The 25,089-nt window shown below is 47.4% G+C and overlaps 1 protein-coding gene across 3 annotated transcripts in view; it reads right to left on the bottom strand.

Annotated features, from left to right (window-relative positions):
* Positions 1-23,418, bottom strand: part of DOCK6 (dedicator of cytokinesis 6) — a 409,103-nt gene extending 385,685 nt beyond the window's left edge. For all 3 annotated transcript variants that reach the window (XM_085600639.1, XM_085600641.1, XM_085600640.1), the window contains exon 1: positions 23,241-23,418. In XM_085600639.1, coding sequence (XP_085456765.1) covers positions 23,241-23,284 — 44 coding nt within the window. In that variant the 5' untranslated portion in view covers positions 23,285-23,418. The remainder of the gene's footprint in view (positions 1-23,240) is intronic.
* Positions 23,419-25,089: the final 1,671 nt, after the last annotated feature.

Raw genomic sequence — 25,089 nt, 5'->3', positions numbered from 1 at the left:
GCACTGAGGCCCACGCTCAGCTCTGCCAGTGTACGTCATTCCTGACCACCGGTACCACTTGCTACCCAGCACTGAGGCCCACGCTCAGCTCTGCCAGTGTACGTCATTCCTGACCACCAGTACCCACTTGGTATCCAGCACGGAGGCCCACGCTCAGCTCTGCCAGTGTACGTCATTCCTGACCACCGGTACCACTTGCTACCCAGCACGGAGGCCCACGCTCAGCTCTGCCAGTGTACGCCATTCCTGACCACCAGTACCCACTTGGTATCCAGCACGGAGGCCCACGCTCAGCTCTGCCAGTGTACGTCATTCCTGACCACCGGTACCACTTGCTACCCAGCACTGAGGCCCACGCTCAGCTCTGCCAGTGTACGTCATTCCTGACCACCGGTACCACTTGCTACCCAGCACTGAGGCCCACGCTCAGCTCTGCCAGTGTACGTCATTCCTGACCACCAGTACCCACTTGGTATCCAGCACGGAGGCCCACGCTCAGCTCTGCCAGTGTACGTCATCCCTGACCACCGGTACCACTTGCTACTCAGCACTGAGACCCACGCTCAGCTCTGCCAGTGTACGTCATCCCTGACCACCGGTACCACTTGCTACCCAGCACTGAGACCCACGCTCAGCTCTGCCAGTGTACGTCATTCCTGACCACCAGTACCACTTGCTACCCAGCACTGAGGCCCACGCTCAGCTCTGCCAGTGTACGTCATCCCTGACCACCAGTACCACTTGCTACCCAGCACTGAGGCCCACGCTCAGCTCTGCCAGTGTACGTCATCCCTGACCACCAGTACCACTTGCTACCCAGCACGGAGGCCCACGCTCAGCTCTGCCAGTGTACGTCATCCCTGACCACCGGTACCACTTGCTACCCAGCACTGAGACCCACGCTCAGCTCTGCCAGTGTACGTCATCCCTGACCACCGGTACCACTTGCTACCCAGCACTGAGACCCACGCTCAGCTCTGCCAGTGTACGTCATTCCTGACCACCAGTACCACTTGCTACCCAGCACTGAGGCCCACGCTCAGCTCTGCCAGTGTACGTCATCCCTGACCACCGGTACCACTTGCTACCCAGCACGGAGGCCCACGCTCAGCTCTACCAGTGTACGTCATCCCTGACCACCAGTACCACTTGCTACCCAGCACTGAGACCCACGCTCAGCTCTGCCAGTGTACGTCATTCCTGACCACCAGTACCACTTGCTACCCAGCACTGAGACCCACGCTCAGCTCTGCCAGTGTACGTCATTCCTGAGCCGCAGCACCACGTGCTATTCAGCAATGAGCACCACACCCAACTCAGTCAGCACACCTCAATCGTCTTCTTGTGTTTGTCTCTCCCCTGGAGCATGCCATGTTTGGCATCATTTTGACTGACCTATCCTTCCACTGATCGTTTTTAGAGAACAATTTTGTTCTTTGTGGCTACGTACTCTAGGAGAGTGCATGTTTTTTCAAGCTGTCTACCTCATGTGCTTCTCTCCTGTCAAAACACCGCCCGCACTTCGGGTTTCTTTCTCCGTGGTGTACAGTTCTCTCATGTGCTTATATCACCAACAAATCTTCCCCGACCTGTGTGCTATTTTCACCCTCTTGTGATGATTTACCCCTCTTCCCCACCAGCCTTCAATTTTATGTAATTTCCCCCACCTCACTGTTGGTTTCCCTATGGTCTATGCTGACTCCATGTTCGTTGCATACCCCCCACACCCATCCTTGTTGCTTCCCAAACATTACTGTACATTTGTACTTTTTTTTTTTTTTAAGGCTGAGCCATGGCGCAATGCATAAAGCTTTTTCGTGTGATGAAGAAAAATTACTGATCCAAGTGGAGTCTGCCATCTTGGATCAGTAAATTTAAAAAAGCGATAAAAATGGCGCTTGACTCATTAGGCTGGTGCAGGCTTGTGTGGTAGAGCATGGGCATAAGTTTGCTTTTTCATTGCAGATGCTGCACAGCATCGGCAAAAAGAATTTCACTCATTCCCGATGCTGCACGGCATTGGTGAAGCCAACAGGGCAACAAGAAAACCTACTGGCTCTGCCAATGCTTGTTAGTACTGCTATCCACACACAGCTCTGCCACCTCTGTACCTTGGTCTTGACAAGCGGCACGCTCTACTATTGAGAATGGAGAAGGAACGTTGAGGATACATACTCGTCTACAACTTTTGTGTATGGCCCAGCGAAGCCTTCATCCTCCCATCACTTCCCTCCTCGAGCTGGACTCATGGGCAAGCCAAACAGGAGATGTGATTGTGCCCCGTGGCACACAGGGGAGTCTGCTGAGTACAGCTGCAGATGACTACCAAATTAAATGTCAAGTGTAGCGAGGTCTCCAGTGTTAAAAACAGAGACTATAAATGGCTGCTTGGGTTCATATGGAAGCCATGCGTAACATCTAGAACTACTAAGTGCCTCCCTATTCCAGTGGAGTAACATAAAATAATGTCGTCTCCCCCTGCAAAATGTGAAGGGGGGGCTGAAACGTCTATATCTCACATATATTGATTGGAGGTAGCTGGAATGGGGCCCCTCTGAAGGGTGTGGGGCCCCTGAAGGATTGACCCCCCCCCCCCTTGCACCGCAGGGCCTGTGTTACGACCCTGCCCTATTCTCTAGATTGAAGCTGTGCAATAATACCCAGCCCTAGTCGACGGTGCAATGCTCAAACAATGGTCTAGAAAAGTAAAAAAAAAACCATCTCAGGAAGTTTACAATCTCAAACACAATGCCAGGATACGGGAATAGCCCAGCCCGTCAGCAGCTACACTCCTGTCCATCCCCAGCCATTCCAAGGTAACACCCAGACCGGCCTTAACCTTGCTTTCATCTCTCCCACGGCTGCAGAATATGGAACAACAACACTGCAGAGTATGTACGACACGGGTGGAAGACCTTTATCCAGTGCATAAAGTGCACCTCCGCTGCAAAACATGCCCCTTGCTGCCGCGCACAATAGGCAGTCACTACACTGCAGAATATTCTCCTCACTGCACCATATGCCCGTCACTATACCGAGAAACATGCCCATCGCTGCAGAGCATGCCCCATCGCTGAGGCGCAGACCATGTCCATCTCTGCACTGCAGAACATGTCCACCTCTGCACCGCGGGACATGTCCACCTCTGCACCGCGGGGCATGTCCACCTCTGCACCGCGGGACATGTCCACCTCTGCACCGCAGGGCATGTCCACCTCTGCACCGCAGGGCATGTCCAGCTCTGCACCGCAGGGCATGTCCAGCTCTGCACCGCAGGGCATGTCCAGCTCTGCACCGCAGGGCATGTCCAGCTCTGCACCGCAGGGCATGTCCAGCTCTGCACCGCAGGGCATGTCCACCTCTGCACCGCAGGACATGTCCACCTCTGCACCGCAGGACATGTTACATTATCAGCATTTGTAAAGTGTACTTCTACCATCTTCATGCACAGCAGCACTAACACACTCTTGGTGCCATTTTCATATGTTTCTGGGATTTTCATCTCCCTGTTTTGTTTTGATTGGTGTGTGAAGTCCGTTTTGCCCTATGTATTATTTCTATAATGGTTCATGTTGGTTAACGTGAAAAATACCATATAGCCAGTCCTGCCTTTGTTGTGCACTATGTATAGGGATTTGTGGCACAGGCCTTCGCCTTACTGGTGTGAATGTCAGTGCATTGCCGTCCAGAGCAGCCTATCCCCTAAACTAGTATTGCTAGCCAATTATAGAGCGTTTAAACAATATTGCTTGTGAGGGTGTGGTATATTTAAGGTAACTTTTTCAGATTGATTCCAATATGAAGGTAGGTGAGGTGAGAAGGCTGTGTTATTTAGGTGCCAGAGTTTGCCTTTGATGCCATGCTCTGCAAACTGGGCGGTGATTTGCTGTTTGCAACGTGTTCTCTGGACATACAGCGAATTATGGGATGGAGTGCTCTCTCCCACTCATTATAAGGATACTGCAAGGCAGTGAGCAGTAACTCTATAAGCATGGAACTCCAAGGTGACTTTTATTGTACAAAATAATGTATTTTAATCCTTATATTACGAAGTAACATCTTTGCCCTACACCAAAAAATTCTGTATTCTTGGACATTTGCTCCTTTACGTGAACACGTATAGTTGGAGATATGGGGAAAAAAAAGAAGTGAGAAAATGAACACACAGAAATCCTACTATTAATTTGTAGCAAAAACATTATATATGCAGTTTAACGTAAGTCACTTTCTAAGCTATAGTTTCCAATGTGTGGCAACCTGCAGCGAGTTTTCTGCACTTCTATAGCTCTGCAAAAAATAAACATGCTTCCATAAATGGCTTCTTTTGGCTAATTACAGGCACTTTCAGGAAAAAGTTCATAAGAATGCTGGTTCTCATTTTCGGGGTTTAAATGGCCGTTGTAATTCTGCTCCTGACCCGCCTTGCGCAAGGTCTGCAGGCCCTGGCAAGAAGTCACCGTGGCGTCACAACTGAAGTAACTTAATGCAATTGAGCAGCTACATTACCATCTTATTACAAGTGGCTAGTGATGCCATTACTACACTGTAATAAAAAGACTAGACACAGGTTTTATACAGGTCCTTCAGGCTTCTGGGTATTGTAACTGTATTTGGACAGGAACAAATAATACGAACTTCCGGTTCAATTAATTCCTCCCATTGCCTAAATCGTGCTTATTGTAATGTTCCACAAACTCCCTTTCTGTAAACAGGCGTTTAAATCTTGCTCTTATCTTGTCACATTTGCTTTGCATTCAAAGACAAATTCAAATATCAGGCAATGTCTTCCAAGGGCGCATGTTTACTTTTCCTTCTCTGAGTTCAAAGCGAGGGGATTTATGTGACAATCATGCAGGATACTGGGGGTAGGAAGGAGGTTTTTCTAGCACACAACATTTAAATGAATTGTGTAAGTATTTCAAAATATATCAGAATTAAGAACACAAATAAAGCACATTTTTGTTATTTTTGAAGTGAGTTGGAAACAAACACTTTAATATGATCAAAACAAATCATTACACTAGATGGTGTAATTTCTACACATTTTCGTTTGTGCACTGTATAGTTTTATCAGTAAAACTGTATGTTTGTACAAATGTAATGGCCCTTTCAATTGAAAATGTGTCTATAATGGCAGTGTACAACCATACCATGCATACTCCACTCCACACCACTGCACTCTACACCACTACACTCTATGCCACTTCACGCTACGCTTCTTTATGCTACCCTGTCCCACTCTACTCTATGCCAATGCCATCTTCACCACTCCAGTCTAGGCCCCAGCAATCTACTCTGCACAACTACACTCTATACCACTTTGCAACACAGCACTCTACGCCACTGTACTATATGCCAATACACTCTATGCCAATGCACTTTACTCTGTAACACTCAACTCCATGCCCCTGCACCCTACGCCAATCCACTGTACCCCACTCCAATCTACTCTGCACCACTGCACTGTACACCGCTTTACTCTACGCCATTACACTCTATGCCACTCTACGCAACTGCACTCTACCCATCACCACTCCACGCCACACTACTCAGAAACAATTGACTCTACACCACTGCACTCTACGCCATTCTACTCCACACTATGCCACTGCACTCTGCACAACTGCACCCTACTCTGCATCACTGTACTCTACTCTGCACCACTGTACTCTGCACCAGTGCACGCTATGCCACTACACTCTACACCACTGCATTCGACCCTACACCACTCTATGCTACTCTACTTTGCACCACTCCACACCACAGCACTCTATGTCACTAGACTCTATTCTGCGCCACTGCCCTTTGCATCACTCAACTATACGCCACTCCACTTTGCACCACTCTATGCCACTTCACTCTACGCCACTGCACTCTACACCACAGCAACACTCAAATCTATGCCACTGCATTCTACAACGCTGCATTGTATGATGCTGAATACAATACCACTGCATGCTACGCCACTATACTCTGCAACACTACTCCAATGCACTCTACACCAGTCCACTCTACTCTATGCCAATCCACTGTATGCCCCTCTACACGACTACACGCAATGATACTCCAATACACAACACTCTATGCCACACCACTATGACACTCCACACGACTTTCGGTAATGCTAAACAGTAGCCACGCTGGTGTACAACATGGCAAAGCCAATACCTCTTGCACAGCCGAGACCTATTGGCTTAGCCAATACTGTTGTAATTGGACATCACGCGTAGCATTGTAGTAGCTTATTTTAAGGTTTATCTGTGTTGTGCTGATGCACATGAGATGTTTATGGTCTTTTGGACCCAAAGCTGTCCTGTGGGAGAAATGCAAACAGTAGTAACACTGAAAGTTATTCAGTTGTAGACATATAGTTTATTGTGCAGTCTTGTAGTGAAGATAAAAATAATTATCAGGAGAGATGGTACATTATCAGCCCATCCACATGTGTGGTGTTCTAACTAGTATGTTATATGCATTTGTGATTCGTGTACCTGAGGCATGCAGTCTCACATGTTATGTTGTAGGTCTCTCTGTGGCATTTTTTGGAGGTAGGTGCTATCTTGGTCCTCATGAAAGAGACAACAAGACATATCTGGGCTATGTTGGGTGCATGTTATGAGATTCTGTGTTTTGTTAGATGATGTGGCGTCAGTGGCGTAACAAAACTTGAGGGGCCCCACGCAAAGTTTACGGAGTGGGCCCCCTACGCTCCAGACCCTGTCATGAGCTTTAAGGCCAGGGGCCCCACTGCCTATGCATAGTGCCGAAAAGGGGGCCCTGGAGCTTGCCCACCAGCAACGCAGGGGCTATTATTACACCACAGTGTGGCCTATCATGATGGAAAGCGCAATATAAGCGTGGTGATAGCCAGCTAGACCACTGCTGATCTGTAATGTGGTATGAGAGACACTCTAACTATTTGTTCTGTCAGATGTTGACTAGTGATAAAAAAATTAAAGAAATCTGTGGAAAGTGCTGTTGGGGCCACATAATTCCCCATTACCTGGGCTTTACTGTTTGCGTGAATGGAGTTTTGTGCGGTGTGTTCCATTGCATGATAGTACACTATCGTCCTACCGAACAAATCAGTCACCTACCTACAGAGAACCGTAAAAAATATCTGTGCAAAGAACGGTCAGTGTTTTTGTGTCTTCGGAGCGGAGCTTGCAAGGGACACGTAAGTACAATGAGTTTTAACTATTCAAAAGTGCCAAAGACTCTTCAACCTATTGATCGGTGAAAAATTCCAACCTGTCCAAAAAGGTCCAATGTGTCATTTCATGCAAATGAAAGGTTGGCAGAGAAAGGATCAGGGTCATGAAGTACGCTCCACCGTATTTTGTGCTTAAACAAATCACACCAGTTTCATTATCGTTTTATTTTAATCCCCTGGACCCACCCCCAGGACTCTGACGTGATCAGAACTTAATCACATGTCCCAAATATATTGCTGCTAAATATAACAGAAAATGGCTATAACTGAGGAGGATGGTGGACATCATCTGCAGTTTTATGCAGTGTTGCTGGAAGAAGGGTTGTGGCAGGTGCTCCAGCACCCCTAGAAGAAATTGAGAGATTTAAATAACAGACTGGATGATAATGCTGCTTTTTCAATTAGTTTCTCTTGCAGCCTTTTTTGTCTGTTCATAGTTGGTCAAAGGCTAACTTTAGTTAAACCATAGAGAAACTGTCTTTGCAAACACTGCGCTTTTATGAAGGAATGAATCTCTTTAAATGTGTTCACCTAAAAAGTGTGTCCATCCTATAAATTGAAGTTTGGCGACTTTTGCTGGGATTCTGAAAGCAAAATTCTTAAGATTAAGGTGCCTGAAACTTATATTTCACAGTCACGGAAATCATTGCTAAAAGTAACCTTTCTAGCACTTTCAAAAGTTTTAAATACGTATAAAAAACATTTAAAGCAAATGACACACATACACCTTAATACTGGAATATGACTGGGACAAATTTTGGGGTGAGTGAAAAAGTAAACATTAGAAATACATTTTACTTCTTGATGTGAACAATAAAATAGCTCTCCCTTGCCGACCCATGAAAGCAGTGTATTTTATGACGAAGTCAGTATGGATTGCCACCAGATTTTCAATGTTGTTTCTCATGTTACATTTTGAGACTTTCATGTTCCTGTATAGCAGGAGCATGAAACCATGAACCTAGAAAGCTACCATACTTGTATTATCAATCAACTTCTGATTAGAAGTCTTCAATTCTAGTTCAATATAGGATACTTACATCAATATATGCTACAAAAAACTACCTGATGTTTATAAGGAGCTAGGAGTCAGTTAATGTATTGTCAATAGCAGAGCTGTGAATTACTCTAATTATAGTAAAACAGAGAGTTGTTTGCACCACTTGGAACTACATACAGCACAGCTCTGAAAGACTTACGGCTTTTTCAGTGAGTCAGGGTATTCCCAAGACCAGGACTATTAATATCTCTGGGTATTAGTAAGAGAAAGGTGTAGTATTTGATTTAGATACAAAAACCAATAGCATATCGTACTCTCAGTCTCAACCCTGCAGAAAATGCCCATTTTATCTGAGGCTATGTAGGAAAAACAAACATAACTAAATGCAATCAAGTATGAAAGACAGACGGTATAAGAGATTCATATTGCAAAATATCACCAACTTGTCTTTTCTTGGTTAGATCATTATTTCGACGGCGAATATGTACCACACAATATTGTGAGGCCAAATACTGTGACCAAGTAACCAGCGTGCATGTTGTAGGCTCAGTAACATTAGGGGAACTGTTGTATAAAGTACTGTCCTATGTAGATGTTTACATACATAAAGAGCAATGATCAGCTGTAGCTTTCGCCCTCATCCTACTCTCCTGGATTTAACTTTTACATGGTGAATTTTCCCAACCTGCTCCTGTTCTGACGCCTTCGCTGTGCTATATAAAAGTTTAAATAGATATTCTTGAGGGTCATTTTTCTTGGAACAGTACTGCCTTGGGGTATTTTTAGTTCTTGGAACGCAGCAGTTGTAACAGTATTCGTTATGGTGTTTTGATGGTCATTATTGAAGTCTTTCTTGCATTTGTGAACAGCATTTCGAAAGCAATGGCTCAGTCTCTTTGGCTGAATGAGTTCAGCTGCTAAACTAATATATTTCAGCAATGCACCCACGATTCTACCTGGCACAGCAAATATGTGAGGGACGAGTACATGTTTTTAATCTACATCCTGATAGTGTTACAAATTGTGAAGCACAAGGTTTCTATCAGGCCATCTATTCTTGGCGCCCTCTTCTATTGCTGTTTTTAGGAGGTAAAAAACAACAACAGTTCAGCACAAAAGCCATGGCAGTCCCATGTCATCAGATAAAAATAGGTCCATGCCTGCAACGCATTCAAAATCTGCATCATGTAATCCCTAGTATAAAATATCAGAAAACACCCAACCTTGAACCAAGACACTGTCTAATTTCACAGAGTACAAATATGCCCCCACCCAGTATTCCATTTGTGTAAAACGTCCACTTTGGGAATAGGTGCAAGATGAAAGCCCTATCGTAACTATCCTTCCAGTTACCCCATATCTTTCACACTTATTTAGGCATCCTCAGACCTCGTATCGTTGGCTTTTTTAGGACGAGCATTCGAGACCTCTTGTATATGTGTATGTACTTTGTGGGCTCTGGAGATCAGCCCTAGGACTTGTCTGCTTCCACTTAGGGACTTTTTTTCCTGTTTAACGGCGTCTATTTAACTGTCTTGATAGAAAACGACCAGTAGAGGTCAGTAAGATACCAGAATTGCTTTCTGCTGAGGGACTTTCTTTTTAAAAATTTTCTGGCAGCTGCCTCTATTTAACTTTCTTGATAGAAAACGACCAGCAGAGGTCAGTAAAATACCAGAATCACTTTAGAATTCTCTAGATTCCAGTCCATAGAAATTGTCTTCCGCGAGCACCAGTAGACAATATTTTTTTCAAATCTTGTATTTTCAGTGATATGACCACCGAAGTCCCGGACTTTCTATTAAAAACAGAGCTTTGAACTATACCATTTCCCGCTGAAAGGCAATATTTCTCTCCATGTGTTCCCATGCATGATGTTTACTTTCCCTCCTTGTTAAAGAACAGTAGACGTTTCAGCTCCCAGGCCAATGTGCTGCACAGCTAAATAAATATAAGGTCACAAAGGCGAAACCGATTGCATTGCAAATACTTGTTATCTCCCTGCAGTCCATGCCCCTTCTCTATGTGTTAATATATTGACATATATTGCCACCCCATAGCCTTGTTATGTGTCTTCATGACATCATGATTCCTGCAGAGTAAAAGACCCATCCATATTTCAAGAGATCGGTCTCCCCCTTGATGCCAAGTAATATATTGTCTGTGCGGTTAGAGGCAGTTGTGTCTCCATTCATTTTGACAGTCCTGGGCACTACTAAAAATTGCCTTGGCCTGATCACATTCCCATATCATGTTTATGAACTTGTCCACCTCTTTTTTGCATCTCAGCCATGTCGCATTGTCTATGAGTCACACTAAGTACAGTCGGGCCAGGTAGCAGTATATTCGCTGGAGAACTTTCAATTGTATCGGACCATCTTGAGCTCAAAAGCATGATTAAAACCTGGCTCTTCCAAATATGTAAGTGGCGCTTCAGTGATTCTCTTATGCTATATTAACATCCGTAGGGGACTTTGTTGGAGAATGAGTTCACTCCAAGTTATACCACATTTTACGTATACCAGTACCAATCTACAGAATCAGCTTGACAGTATTACTAAATATCACTAATACCGCTCTACAGAACGAACACTACATTATTACAGAATATCACCAGCAACGCTGGCAGTATTACAGAATAAGAAAGCCGCCACTGACAGTATTACAGATTATGAGCAGGTCCGTTTACAGTATTATAGAATATCACCAGAACCGCTCTAAAGACCACTACAGTATTTCAGAATACCACCAGCACCGCTCTACAGTACCATTACAGTATTACAGAATACCAACAGCATCACTGACAGCATTACAGAATCTCAACAGCACCATTGACAGTGTTACATAATATAAGCAGTGCTGCTCTACAGAACCACCAGCGCAATATTACAGAATATCACCAGCACCGCTTACAGTATTATAAAATATGAGCAGCAGCACCAATGATAATATTATAGATTACTACCAGCACCGCTCTACAGAATATGACCAGCATAGTAGCACTCTTCAGAATATGACTAGCACCGCTGACAGTATTACAGAATATCAACAGCACTGCTGACAGTATTACACAATATCACCAGCACTACTGACAGTATTGCATCACCAGCACTGCTCTATGGAATATAACCACCACAGCAGAAAGTGATCTTCAACAATCTACAGAATATTCCCAGCTCCGCTGTACAGACAGACCACTACAGTACTACAGAACATTACCAGCACAGCAAAAAGCGATCATCAGTGCTGTACAGAATATGACCAGCACCGCACTAGACAGACCACTACAGTACTACAGAGCATCAACAGCACAGCTGAAAGCGACCATCAGTTCTCTACAGAATATGACCAGCACCACTCTACAGACAGACCACTACAGCAGAAAGCGATCATCAGCAATCTACAGAATATGACCAGCTCCGCTGTACAGACAGACCACTATAGTACTACAGAAAATCAACAGCACAGCTGAAAGCGACCATCAGCGCTCTACAGAATATGACCAGCTCCGCTGTACAGACAGACCACTACAGTACTACAGAGCATCAACAGCACAGCTGAAAGCGACCATCAGCGCTCTACAGAATATGACCAGCACCGCTCTACAGACAGACCATTACTATACTACAGAAAATCACCAGCACAGCAGAAAGCGATCATCAGCACTCTACAGAACATGACCAGCTCCGCTGTACAGACAGACCACTACAGTACTACAGAGCATCAACAGCACAGCTGAAAGCGACCATCAGCGCTCTACAGAATATGACCAGCACCGCTCTACAGACAGACCACTACAGCAGAAAGCGATCATCAGCAAGCTACAGAATATGACCAGCTCCGCTGTACAGACAGACCACTACAGTACTACAGAACATTACCAGCACAGCAAAAAGAGATCATCAGTGCTCTACAGAATATGACCAGCACCGCTCTACAGACAGACCACTACAGTACAGCAGAAAGCGATCATCAGCAATCTACAAAATATGACCAGCTCCGCTGTACAGACAGACCACTACAGTACTACAGAAAATCAACAGCACAGCTGAAAGCGACCATCAGCGCTCTACAGAATATAGCCAGCTCCGCTGTACAGACAGACCACTACAGTACTACAGAGCATCAACAGCACAGCTGAAAGCGACCATCAGCGCTCTACAGAATATGACCAGCACCGCTCTACAGACAGACCATTACTATACTACAGAAAATCACCAGCACAGCAGAAAGCTATCATCAGCGCTCTACAGAACATGACCAGCTCCGCTGTACAGACAGACCACTACAGTACTACAGAGCATCAACAGCACCGCTGAAAGCGACCATCAGCGCTCTAAAGAATATGAGGAGACTGTTCTACAGAAGATGAGCAAGACAGAGCTAGAGCACTGAACCAGAACTTTACTTAAGAATACCTCTTATAAGACAGCGTGCCCCCACACCGGCAAGACACGCATGACCACAGTGCAGACATGTGTTGGAGACGCAGGCTGGGCAAAAATGGAACAGAGGAGAGCTTGCTTGATCTGTACTGCTTGTAGGCTTCGTATAAGGCTGAACCCTGGGCACACCTACACACGCCTGGCACAGTAGTCTTGGAGATGTACTCGGATCTCTCTTGAGACTCTCTGTGCGCACAATCTCTTGCTACCCAGTACTCACCTGAGGCCTAACTAGAAATAGCATGAAGCAACATCCCAAAGGTATGTTCGAGTTTGAAAAGAGATCAAGGCCAGTCAGGGACTCTACAGTCAACCACGGGCAGTGAGCACAGTCTAGAGGTTACTAAAAATCACCACAGGGTAATCAAATACTGATAATCCGAGATACACCTTTAATTGAAGGATTGTACATAAAATCACTACATGACACCTCTCAACACGGGGAATGCATTCCGACAATCACTGAAGATATACATTCCTGTAGACACCGAGGGGCTTCACTTTCCTATAATAACTGAGCACAGTTCACGCTATAGGGAACTGAATCCCATATTGACTGAGCAGCACCTCTTATCACCAGTTATATATTCTGTTAATCCCAAACCGGCTCCTGTTGTCAGTGTATACATCCCTATAGATTCTGATACTAACTGAAAGGCATTTCTCATCAAGGGTATACAATCCTATAAAACCGGAGAGTAGTTCTAACAAGATGGCAAAGATTCCCATATTGGCTGAGTGCCCCTCTCATCAGAGGGTATACATTCCAGTGACCACAGAAAGACACCTCTTGTCAGACATTAGTAGAATGAAAGTCATTAATTCAGGTCTTGTACTGTATTGCAGCATTAATACAGTGCGTAATACACCTTATGCGAGGCGCTAAAGCACTCGCCTACATGTGTGCATGCTACACCATGCAAGGTGCGTGATTGGAAGGATGTAATTTTTGTTTTGATCCTATGGGGGGAGTGTTTCCTTGCTGTGCATGACAGTCACCGAGGTGCATTCATCATATTATGGGAAGTAGCAGTAAGTTGGATGATGAAGTGTGAAAGACAAATACACAGTTTTATGGTTTTCAGTATGCCGTTAGCTTTGAACAGTTTTTCAGATCCCTTTACGAAATTTCCTATGCTGTAGTCTGCTTGACTGGTTACAACATTGGGTTGTCCAATCTGAGATTGTCTGTACGGAAGGGCATTTTTATTATCATCCCACATTTGAGTGATATGCGAGATGTAAGAAGCAATCAGATTGTAGACATATTTGGGACCTGCAGGGAATGGACTATAATAAAGTCCTCCAAAATTGTCCGGCAATGTGAGACAATCTCTTCAGTTATTGCATGCCAGTTCATTTGGTATTAATAGCAGTGTGAATGGCACACGCGTACATAGAATACCACACCTGGTGCAAAACAACAGATCTTGGCAGCTGTGAGCCGATCATGCCTTATCAGGAAGTCCAACTTGACCCAGTGGGCCCCCAAAACTTGCGCACAGAGGTGAAGAAACCCTTAGAAAAATTAACTCTGCAAACCCAGGGGAGGTGAGGAAGAGGCAGTTTGTAGTCCAAAAACAGTCATTCGAGAACAAGGTCACGCTCCCCAATACTACTAAAATATCTCTTGGAGGTTGGAGAGTAAAACGCCCTGGAGTACAACCAGATCACAGGTCCCAATCCTGAAAATGTAGCTTCGTGGGTTGACACACATGCTGTGGAAAATGTGTAAGCCTTCTAAGCAGCTCCCAAGTTCCAGTGATTAGGCGAATACCTGATTGAGTTAAAGCACCTTTTCCAGAGACTTGTGCATAATCTGTAGGTCAAAGGCTTTAGAGAGTCCTGTGGGCGGGGCGCTCGCTGCGGACATGAGACATCTGTCATAACTGCAAGGCACGGGCTGGAATTCCACCTAGCCCGATTGGCGACGGATAAAGTTGAATGGTAGGAGTTAGTGTATCAAAAGCGCCTCAAAAGGTCCAAGGCGTCGACACATGATACGAAAAGTTAAATTGTTATTTGCAATTGAATGTTGTCCTTCGGGGATGGAGACGTAATGAATGAATAATGCATAGCCATCTGCTAGTCCCATCAGCAGACTGGCACTGCTGCCGGCGCACACAAAGAAGGAAGGCTCGGACTCGCGAAAAAATACGAGATCCCTGCGCGCAGAGTGCTAGAACTACTCCCGATTTTTAGTTGTTCAGCACAAAAATGTAATATTCGCGTCTAAGAAACATAAAGCTGAAATGCCACATTTTTAAGAAGGACAGTACGATGTTTTTGTAAATCCCAAAGGCCAGGGCCACCACTTTCAAACAAGGAGCAGAGGAAAACGTCCTTTTTTCCCACCGATGCACAAATGCCAACGCAGGAAGCTGCAGCAGGATATGCAAAATTACATAAGTGGCACCGGACAGGGCTGGGAAAGGACGACAGGAAAAGCCGCATTTGCTGAAACGACTGCACGCGCACGCACAGACGCACGTTCACGTCGCGTTTCCGTCAACTGTGCCTCCGCGGGCTGGCTTCTCGTGAGTGCCTTCGACACTTCCCGTCAACGTCCCTGAACTGAAGGACTTTTCATTAGCCTCATCGCCGCAATTTACAATAGCAATAGCAACACACCGTGCACAATTCTTAAAGGCATCGTATGAATGCCTCATTAATCCATCCAATACATTTTTATACGTGTCCTGCACACTTTTGATGAATGCGTGATTTACTAATAATTATATTTGTACAACACTTAGTTACTCTACTAATTCTTGCAGTAATCTTCAAACAACACCCTGCTTAGAGTATTGAGACAACCTGTACATTAGCTTCGCATATACATTTCTAGTGAAACTCTGCCGCCTGACCCGCGGTGGTGAAACTCAGTGGCCATATCAAATCTGCCTTCACTGCGCTTCACTGATTCCTGCTGCAGGAGAGGTCTCCGTTTAAAAACACAACTTAGTTCCCACACCTCTCCAAGCTCACCTTTCACTATATCAAAGCCTGCGAGAAGTATCCGCCAAACAACGAAAACTTCATCATAATTTTCTTATAATGAAAAGAGATTTTGAGAGAACATTATGTGTCCAAGAATCAATTATTAGAGTTCCTTGCCAGTCTCTTTCAAACTCGAGAAGTACTTCCCCAGAGTTACAGCATAAAGCAACAAAAACCTCATATCCCACTTCACGCTCTAATTTATAGTCCATCCTCGCCTGTCAGTCACCTACCTTAATCCAACACTTATGCCAAGGCCTGTTAATCTAATTAACTACTGCAAGATAGCATCCACATCTCTAGTGCATTGTTCCAAAGAATGAATTCCTTGTGGACTATTCATGTCGTATTTTACAATATTCTGACTATTCACCAGTTTATTTATCCTTTTTACTACCTCCTTGCCCCTGGCACCCTGGGCTTTCTTTAGCTGTTAGTGGCACCAACCTGTTCTTACAACCTGAGGCTAACGCAGTGGGAGGTAAGGTCTTGTATACACACCTTGTGAACTTATTAACAATGCATCAAGCACAGGGCGGTATTAGGACAGTGAGGTTACCTATGGGCCTTATGTGTGAGGACTAGGCATAGAGCTTGGCCGGATCCCAAACGGACAGTAAAGCAGCTCTGGAAGAAGGCCACAGCGTTCCTTGGGTGGACAAAGAAGACTACGCAGGCGACTCCGCTGTAGGGGGCAGAAATGCTGGATATGCTGCAGAACCAGCCAGGCTTTGACAGGTGGGACCTTTTAGGGATCTCGAAGGTTGGTGAAATCTGGACTCAGAGTAATATCACTCCCTGGCCAGACCAGCAGCGAGAATACTAACTGGCACCCTCCATAGTCTTCGGCTATCTGCAAATCCGACACACGCTAAGAGCGATACTCCCAAAGGAGACAGACCTTCCAGAGTCCTCACCCCTAGAGGACAGACTACTAGACAAATATATGCCCTAAAGACCACTTCCCTGACATATAAGAAGTTACTCAATCATTCTCCGGAAACGGGAAAAAATCCGGAACACTTACAGAGGTTAGATATATGCTAATTTTTACCGAGATGGTATTGAGAGGATAGGTCTAAGAAACAAGACCAGCGAAGCAGGCAATGAATGAAGCGACTCGAAGGCGTGTGTGTGTGTGTGGGGGGGTTGTTTGATATCAATGTGAAATGTATGGCGATGCTAATGTGGCATAATGTAATTGCATTAGTGAATAAAAACATTTGGGGGGGGGAAATGCATCATGCACACCTTTCATCAATTTACCTGTGCTTTCTTTTCATTGAATGCTCATCTTGCTAATTTTTTTATTAGTACTGTATTGCATCACTTCGACTACAGGTAAAGTCTCTTATGGAAATTCCAATGTGCTTTGCACACCAGGGGTCAGGGGTTCAGATTATGCAGCGTATAGATGAGAGAAGAATGTTGGCAACTGTCTCATTTATTAGACTATTGGTTCTGTGCTTGATTACCAGAGTGTGTGCTCCAAGCTTAGCGCAGAGGCATGTGATGACATTTTACACATGGCGAAAAGCAAACAAGCATGAGGATAGGTCCACAAGTGGCACGCACAAAACAACTGGACTGTAGCCTTAGAGTTACTTGAGACTTAGATTTGATCAATGGTTCTTAACCTGTGGTCCATAGAGCCCCACGGACCACGACTCCTACTCAATGGGTCTGTGACTGTTTAAAAAATTAAATATTAGCAAATTAATAAAGTATATACAAATAAAGAAGCATAATGTAAAACTGAAAATTGTAATCATTGTGTAAATGTGAAGGAATTTGAAACCGGAGGATAAAATTACGTTGGCATCCATAGCTAGATTTGTTGGAGAGGTGCAAATATAACAAATAGAATATATTATGGATGATGGGTGTCCTCAATTGAAGAGTTGACAAAAAGGGCATTCATTAGGAGTGATCTGTTAGAGTTTAGCATACCAGTCCATCTTTTAGAATTAAAGTTAATAAAACAAATATAGAAAAGATTCAACCTTCCCATTAAAAGTACAATTTCGATTTTTCTACATTTGTTTTTTAATTAAAATATTTCACCATTTATGTATGCGACGTATACTTGTTTCTGTATTTTTGTATTTTGCTTTGAGGTGTAAAATCTCAGAAAATGCTTAAACTGGGACCCCAGATTCCAGTAGTGATTCAGTGGGGGTCCACAGAACTCTAAAGGTTGGGAAACGCCATCTTTAATGATGGAAAGAGACAGAACTTTATAACTCTTCTGAATTGTTGATGGATCCCAATTTTCTTTCGTTTATTCCATAATTTGCATGCATGTACTGAGAAACAGCTACCTCCAACACAGGCTTTATGGATTGCAGGAATTATAGGAAATGAGGCTATTCTTGACCTGAGGTTTCTCATTTGGTTGTACAGTCTGAGTTTTAACAGTACGAATCCAGGTACCAGTCAATGTTTATAAATGCATAGAGGACTTTGAAAGATACCCTTCTGGTCACATGCAGTAACTGTAGTAATTTGAGGACAGGGACAATATGGGACCATCTAACGAGGTTGAAGACTGGCCTAGCTTAAGTGTTATGTATTCTTCAGTTTAGCAAATGATTTCTTCAAGTCGAACCAGTGCAGTGCGAGTCTTGTACATCATTATTATTTTGAATATTCCTGCACATTTTTAAATAAAATCTCTGTGTACACTATTCCTCCGTCCACAAGTAGGCCACCACTCTGGCCATTATGGGAAATACCTCTTCCAATCAAATAAAGAGATGTATCAGCCACAAATGAAGCCACCCTCTCCAGCCATGATTGAAGACACCCCTTGTGCCACAAGAGGAGACTTCCTATCCAGCCACAGGAGCCTCCCCATTCTCCACCACAGCCTCAAATACAGACAGAACTTCAAGCGATAGACACAATCCCTCTGACAACATACAGATGCCTCTTTGGCCAAAGAGATGCTGCCAAACCACAAATTGATATCCCTTCGGGTCACAATCAGAGAAATATAGTGGTCACGGAATGAAGGTGCAATCAGAGGCATTATCAGAAAGGAACTAGAGGCACCATTCATGGCCCAAGTGAAATCACTGTTCGAGACTAGAATTAGGCTTCATTACGGTTCAGATGACATCAGGATTAAAAGGGACATCGGGGCCCAAATTGACTCGCCAAAGCCTAAACCAAGATGTCATCGGGAGCAGAGACCCAGATACCGCAGGGAGCCAAATGCATACATTGTGGAGGAGCCAAAACCTAGACGCCATCACAGCACACAGGCCCAGGCGCCATTACAGCACCCAGGCCAAGACGCCATCACAGCGCCCAGGCCCAGGCGCCATTACAGCACCCAGACCCAGGCGCCATCACAGCGCCCAGGACCAGGCGCAATCACAGGACCAGGCGCAATCACAGCGCCCAGGACCAGGCGCAATCACAGTGCCCAGGACCAGGCGCAATCACAGTGCCCAGGACCAGGCGCAATCACAGCGCCCAGGACCAGGCGCAATCACAGCGCCCAGGACCAGGCGCAATCACAGCGCCCAGGACCAGGCGCAATCACAGCGCCCAGGACCAGGCGCAATCACAGCGCCCAGGACCAGGCGCCATCACAGCGCCCAGGACCAGGCGGCATCACAGCACCCAGGACCTGGCGGCATCACAGCACCCAGGACCTGGCGGCATCACAGCACCCAGGACCTGGCGGCATCACAGCACCCAGGACCAGGCGGCATCACAGCACCCAGGACCAGGCGGCATCACAGCACCCAGGACCAAGCGCCATCACAGAGCCTAGGACCAAGCGCCATCACAGAGCTCAGGCGCCATCACAGAGCCCAGGCGCCATCACAGAGCCCAGGCGCCATCACAGAGCCCAGGCACCATCACAGAGCCCAGGCGCCATCACAGAGCCCAGGCGCCATCATAGAGCCCAGGCTCAGGCGCCATCACAGAGCCCAGGTGCCATCAAAGAGCCCAGGCGCCATCACAGAGCCCAGGCCCAGGAGCCATCACAGCGCCCAGGACCAGGCGCCATCACAGCACCCAGGACCAGGCGGCATCACAGCACCCAGGACCAGGCGGCATCACAGCACCCAGGACCAGGCGCCATCACAGCACTCAGGACCAGGCGCCATCACAGCACCCAGGACCAAGCGCCATCACAGAGCCTAGGACCAAGCGCCATCACAGAGCCCAGGCGCCATCACAGAGCCCAGGCGCCATCACAGAGCCCAGGCTCCATCTTAGAGCCCAGGTGCCATCAAAGAGCCCAGACGCCATCACAGAGCCCAGGTGCCATCACAGCGTCCAGGCCCAGACGCCATCTCAGCGCCCAGGCCCAGACGCCATCTCAGCGCCCAGGCCCAGACGCCATCTCAGCGCAGGCCCAGACGCCATCTCAGCGCCCAGGCCCAGACGCCATCTCAGCACCCAGGCCCAGACGCCATCACAGCGCCCAGGACCAGACGCCATCTCAGCACCCAGGCCCAGACGCCATCACAGCGCCCAGGACCAGGCACCATCACAGCACCCAGGCCCAGACGCCATCACAGCGCCTAGGACCAGGCGCCATCAAAGAGCCCAGGCGCCATCACAGAGCCCAGGCCCCATCATAGAGCCCAGGCTCAGGCACCATCACAGAGCCCAGGCACCATCACAGAGCCAAGGCACCATCACAGCGCCCAGACCCATGCGCCATCACAGCTCCCAGGACCAGGTGCCATCACAGCGTCTAGGCCCAAAAGCCATCACAGAGCCCAGGCTCAGGCGCCATCACAGAGCCCAGGTGCCATCACAGAGCCAAGGCGCCATCACAGAGCCCAGGCTGTGGCGCCATCACAGAGCCCAGGCTGTGGCGCCATCACAGAGCCCAGGCTGTGGCGCAATCACACAGCCCAGGCTCTGGCGCAATCACAGAGCCCAGGCTCTGGCGCCATCACAGAGCCCAGGCTCTGGCGCCATCACAGAGCCCAGGCTCTGGCGCCATCACAGAGCCCAGGCTCTGGCGCCATCACAGAGCCCAGGCTCTGGCGCCATCACAGAGCCCAGGCTCTGGCGCAATCACAGAGCCCAGGCTCTGGCGCAATCACAGAGCCCAGGCTCTGGCGCAATCACAGAGCCCAGGCTCTGGCGCAATCACAGAGCCCAGGCTCTGGCGCAATCACAGAGCCCAGGCTCTGGCGCAATCACAGAGCCCAGGCTCTGGCGCAATCACAGAGCCCAGGCTCTGGCGCAATCACAGAGCCCAGGCTCTGGCGCAATCACAGAGCCCAGGCTCTGGCGCAATCACACAGCCCAGGCTCTGGCGCCATCACACAGCCCAGGAGCCATCACAGAGGCCAGGCTCTGGCGCCATCACAGAGGCCAGGCTCTGGCGCCATCACAGAGCCCAGGCTCTGGCGCCATCACAGAGCCCAGGCTCTGGCGCCATCACAGAGCCCAGGCTCTGGCGCCATCACAGAGCCCAGGCTCTGGCGCCATCACAGAGCCCAGGCTCTGGCGCCATCACAGAGCCCAGGCTCTGGCGCCATCACAGAGCCCAGGCCCTGGCGCCATCACAGAGCCCAGGCTCTGGCGCCATCACAGAGCCCAGGCCCTGGCGCCATCACAGAGCCCAGGCCCTGGCGCCATCACAGAGCCCAGGCCCTGGCGCCATCACAGAGCCCCGGCACTGGCGCCATCACAGAGCCACGGCTCTGGCGCCATCACAGAGCCCAGGCTCTGGCGCCATCACAGAGCCCAGGCTCTGGCGCCATCACAGAGCCCAGGCTCTGGCGCCATCACAGAGCCCAGGCTCTGGCGCCATCACAGAGCCCAGGCTCTGGCGCCATCACAGAGCCCAGGCTCTGGCGCCATCACAGAGCCCAGGCTCTGGCGCCATCACAGAGCCCAGGCTCTGGCGCCATCACAGAGCCCAGGCTCTGGCGCCATCACAGAGCCCAGGCGCCATCACAGAGCCCAGGCTCAGGCGCCATCACAGAGACCAGGCTCAGGCGCCATCACAGAGCCCAGGGGCCATCACAGAGCCCAGGCACAGACGTCATCATAGAACCCAGGACCAGGAGCCATCACAGAGCCCAAAACCAGACTCCATTGCAGAGCCCAAAACCAGACTCCATCAAAGAGCCCGCAACCAGACTCCATCAAAGAGCCCGCAACCAGACTCCATCAAAGAGCCCGCAACCAGACTCCATCAAAGAGTCCAAAACCAGACTCCATCAAAGAGCCCAAAACCAGACTCCATCAAAGAGCTCAAAACCAGACCCCATCAAAGAGCCCAAAACCAGACTCCTTCACAGAGGCCAAAACCAGAAGCCACCACAGAGCCCAAAACCAGACGTCAACACTGAGCCCAAAACCAGACGTCATCACTGAGCCCAAAACCAGACGCCATCACATAGCACAAAACGAAAAGCCATTACAGAGCTCAAACACAGTTGCCCAAAAGCCATCACGGAGGCCAAACGAAGGCACCATCACAGAGCCCCAGTGCAAATGTGAATCCAAATATGGACGCATTAAAGACTAAACGAAGCCACCATCAGAGCCCAAATGGAGAAGCCCTCAGAGCGCAAAAGTTGATGCCAAGGGACAAGCCCGCCCACTCCACTTCCCCCATGTTCATCCTGCTTTATCCTTTCTAGACACAGCAGCACAAGATTCTGATTGACTCCCTTCTCTCACTCGTCTAACCCCCAATCATCTTGCCTCCTCTTTGCCATAATATCGCCCTGGCCCCAAATCTGTCCCAGGGGCACCCCTTCTACAACCCTGACCATCAACCTGGTGCACTCAACCGAAAATATCACCTCACTTCCTCCCGCCCTTTGAACCTACACTAACCCTGGGGTATTCCCTATTTATTCTCCCCACAAATCAAGTTACACATGATACCTCGCCTATCCCCGCTCCTTCAAACCAGAAATCAACACTCTCAATTAATCCCCCATTGCCATCGCTCCAAAGACTGCTCACCTAGGGACACACAACCCACTCTGCCCTACGGATCTCCCCTCCTACTCCCGTTATCACTCCATCACCCTTCCCCGCCCCCCACCGAGGTTACAATTCAGCACCTGTACTCTTGTCTTAGAGATATCACCCCTTCCACAACCCCACCTTTCATCTGACGCTGTATCTTCCTGAACTCCAGTACATCTCTGCCACCCTACACAGAATCCCACAGCTCCCGACAGCCGCTCCCAGGCATCACCAATGACTTCCCTACAAAGGATTTACTTCCCTTGTTCTCTTTCTTTCTCCCCACAGGCTATTTATTCCTCGCTTCTGTGGTGTTGCAGTCTAGTGCTATACTTTCTACTCCACAGCTTCCTCACACTAACTCATGGGTGTCTCTCCCAACTCTCTTTCCTTGTTCTCTTCTTGTCTCCCCACACACTCTGGGTCGGGGCAGCGCCTTCGTCCCCAAACATTCAGATCTCTCTCCCTTAAGTATCTTCCATGAGTGCCCAGCTCACTCTCAGGTTTCTACGGTGTCTTTCCTTCCGGAATCGATCCCTTCAGCCTCTCCTTGTTGTATCCCCCATCTGTCCACAGACTTTCCCCCATGTGCCCTGGTCACCCAGCTCCTTACCGGTTGATCTTGTTCGCGAAGGCTCTCCTCTCAGCCGCCGCCATGGTCTGCAGATCCCCGGCTGGGACAGCTCCTCTCTCCCCAGCCTCTCTTTGCCTCTCTGTACCGCCTCCGCCTCCCCCGCCGGCCGGACACTTCCTCTACGCGAGGCCGGGGATCTGCTGCCGCCTGCAGGCCTCGGGGGGCAGTGCGACCTGGGAGGAGGGGCCAGACACCGGGGCGGGGCCTGGAGGGGTCAAAGACGGGTTGCTTTGAGACAGAAAAGGCAGGGCGAAGACCACTCGCTCGGGCTCTGGCCAGCACAGCAAGTACCCAAAAGTCATAAGTAGGGCACTGGGCACAACAGCCTCTAAGGAGCAGGACGCAATGTGCGCAGTTAGACTTTGCGCATATAAAGCGCTTTAATATCTTCGGGTCGAGGTCATGCGCATATAAAAGAACAACAAAAAACTGCCACCTTTGTCCAAGACAAAACCTGTCCTTTCCAGGGGGTTATCACTATACTGGCGGTGGCGTAACGCACGCCCTGCTGCAGACCCCTGCAGCCCCCAAGCCTATAAATAGCGGTGAGATATGTGTTTCAGGGGCCCCTCACCATAGTCTGCGGGGGGCATTATTTTTCGTTAAGCCACAGAATATGGACATCTTGTGCTTAGGAGGACCTGTCAGGAGCAGTGCACAGTAGGTAAAAGTCGTCCAAGGGAAGGGCACAGCTAAACTCCATGCTAGACAGCTCAGTGGGTTCACCAGCTTGCTGCTTTAGCACATGTTCGAATACCAGCAGGGCCTTTCACAGTTTCAGTTTACTTTATTATGGTATGGAACTCCCACGAAGGTCCACATAACATACATCAAATAACACATTGATACATTATTCATAATTTAAAAAACAACATAGATTCTCTATGCCATTTCTTCCAATGTGCAAAAAACAGCAAATAACTTTCCAATATCAAATGAAACCTGCATAATACCGACTGGAGAGCATAGGTAATGAATAGACGACTATCATACAAAAATTACAAATTACAAAGCAGCATGAATTGGATAAAAGAAGAGCCATTTAGTTGGCCAGGAATTTAAGCTACCTTCTATGGCACTACAAATACATATTCGCAATATCCTTAAACTTTAAAATATTAATATGTATGCCTTCTCTCCCATTTTATCACGAAGTCTTGATGTTTGATGTATGATTAAGTGCTAAGAGAAAAACCTCCGATTTGTGGAGAAAGTGATACATCTGAAGTAGAATCAGTCAAAAGAATTCCTTCCACTGTGGATTGTATGGTCAAGAAAATGTTTTAGGTGGGTTCTGCACTAGCATTTACACCTCCTTCAGTAATTCTATAATTTCCGTCGACACCCTACTGTAAATTAGTCCTTCAAATCTTCAGCTACATGTGCTACCAGTTTGTTGTGTTGGTCGCAACACAATTTGCCCTTGTAAATTACCAACGACTCTTAAAAAATAATTAAATTAATTAAAATCTATGATTTCCGCACAGTGTTCCCAAATTAAATGCACTTTTGCAATGCATATCCACTGACGAACAGGGAAGCTCTATGATGTCCCCTACAAACTGACATAATAAAGGTTCTTGAAGGTGCACACACTTCATTTAAAAATACATTTAATTGCACCCTGTACAAATGCATGTTACGCAGATTACACGACTGCAGCTCTTCCGCTCAGAAAATTATTTTCTCCAACAAATTCAAACAATTTTTCGCCGTTAATTTTGTATATGTCTTAAAATGTAATCTCACTCACACTATTACTTTTTTGTCTGCAAAGTTTTATTCAGATTTTTAAATAAACTTGGTGTAGGAAGCTCACCCAGTCATG

The sequence above is a fragment of the Triturus cristatus genome, chromosome 4_2 (assembly GCF_964204655.1).
Source record: "Triturus cristatus chromosome 4_2, aTriCri1.1, whole genome shotgun sequence".
NCBI classification, from domain to species: Eukaryota; Metazoa; Chordata; class Amphibia; order Caudata; family Salamandridae; genus Triturus; species Triturus cristatus.
Note: the sequence above shows the minus strand (reverse complement) of the source record. Positions and strands in the feature narration are given on the sequence as shown.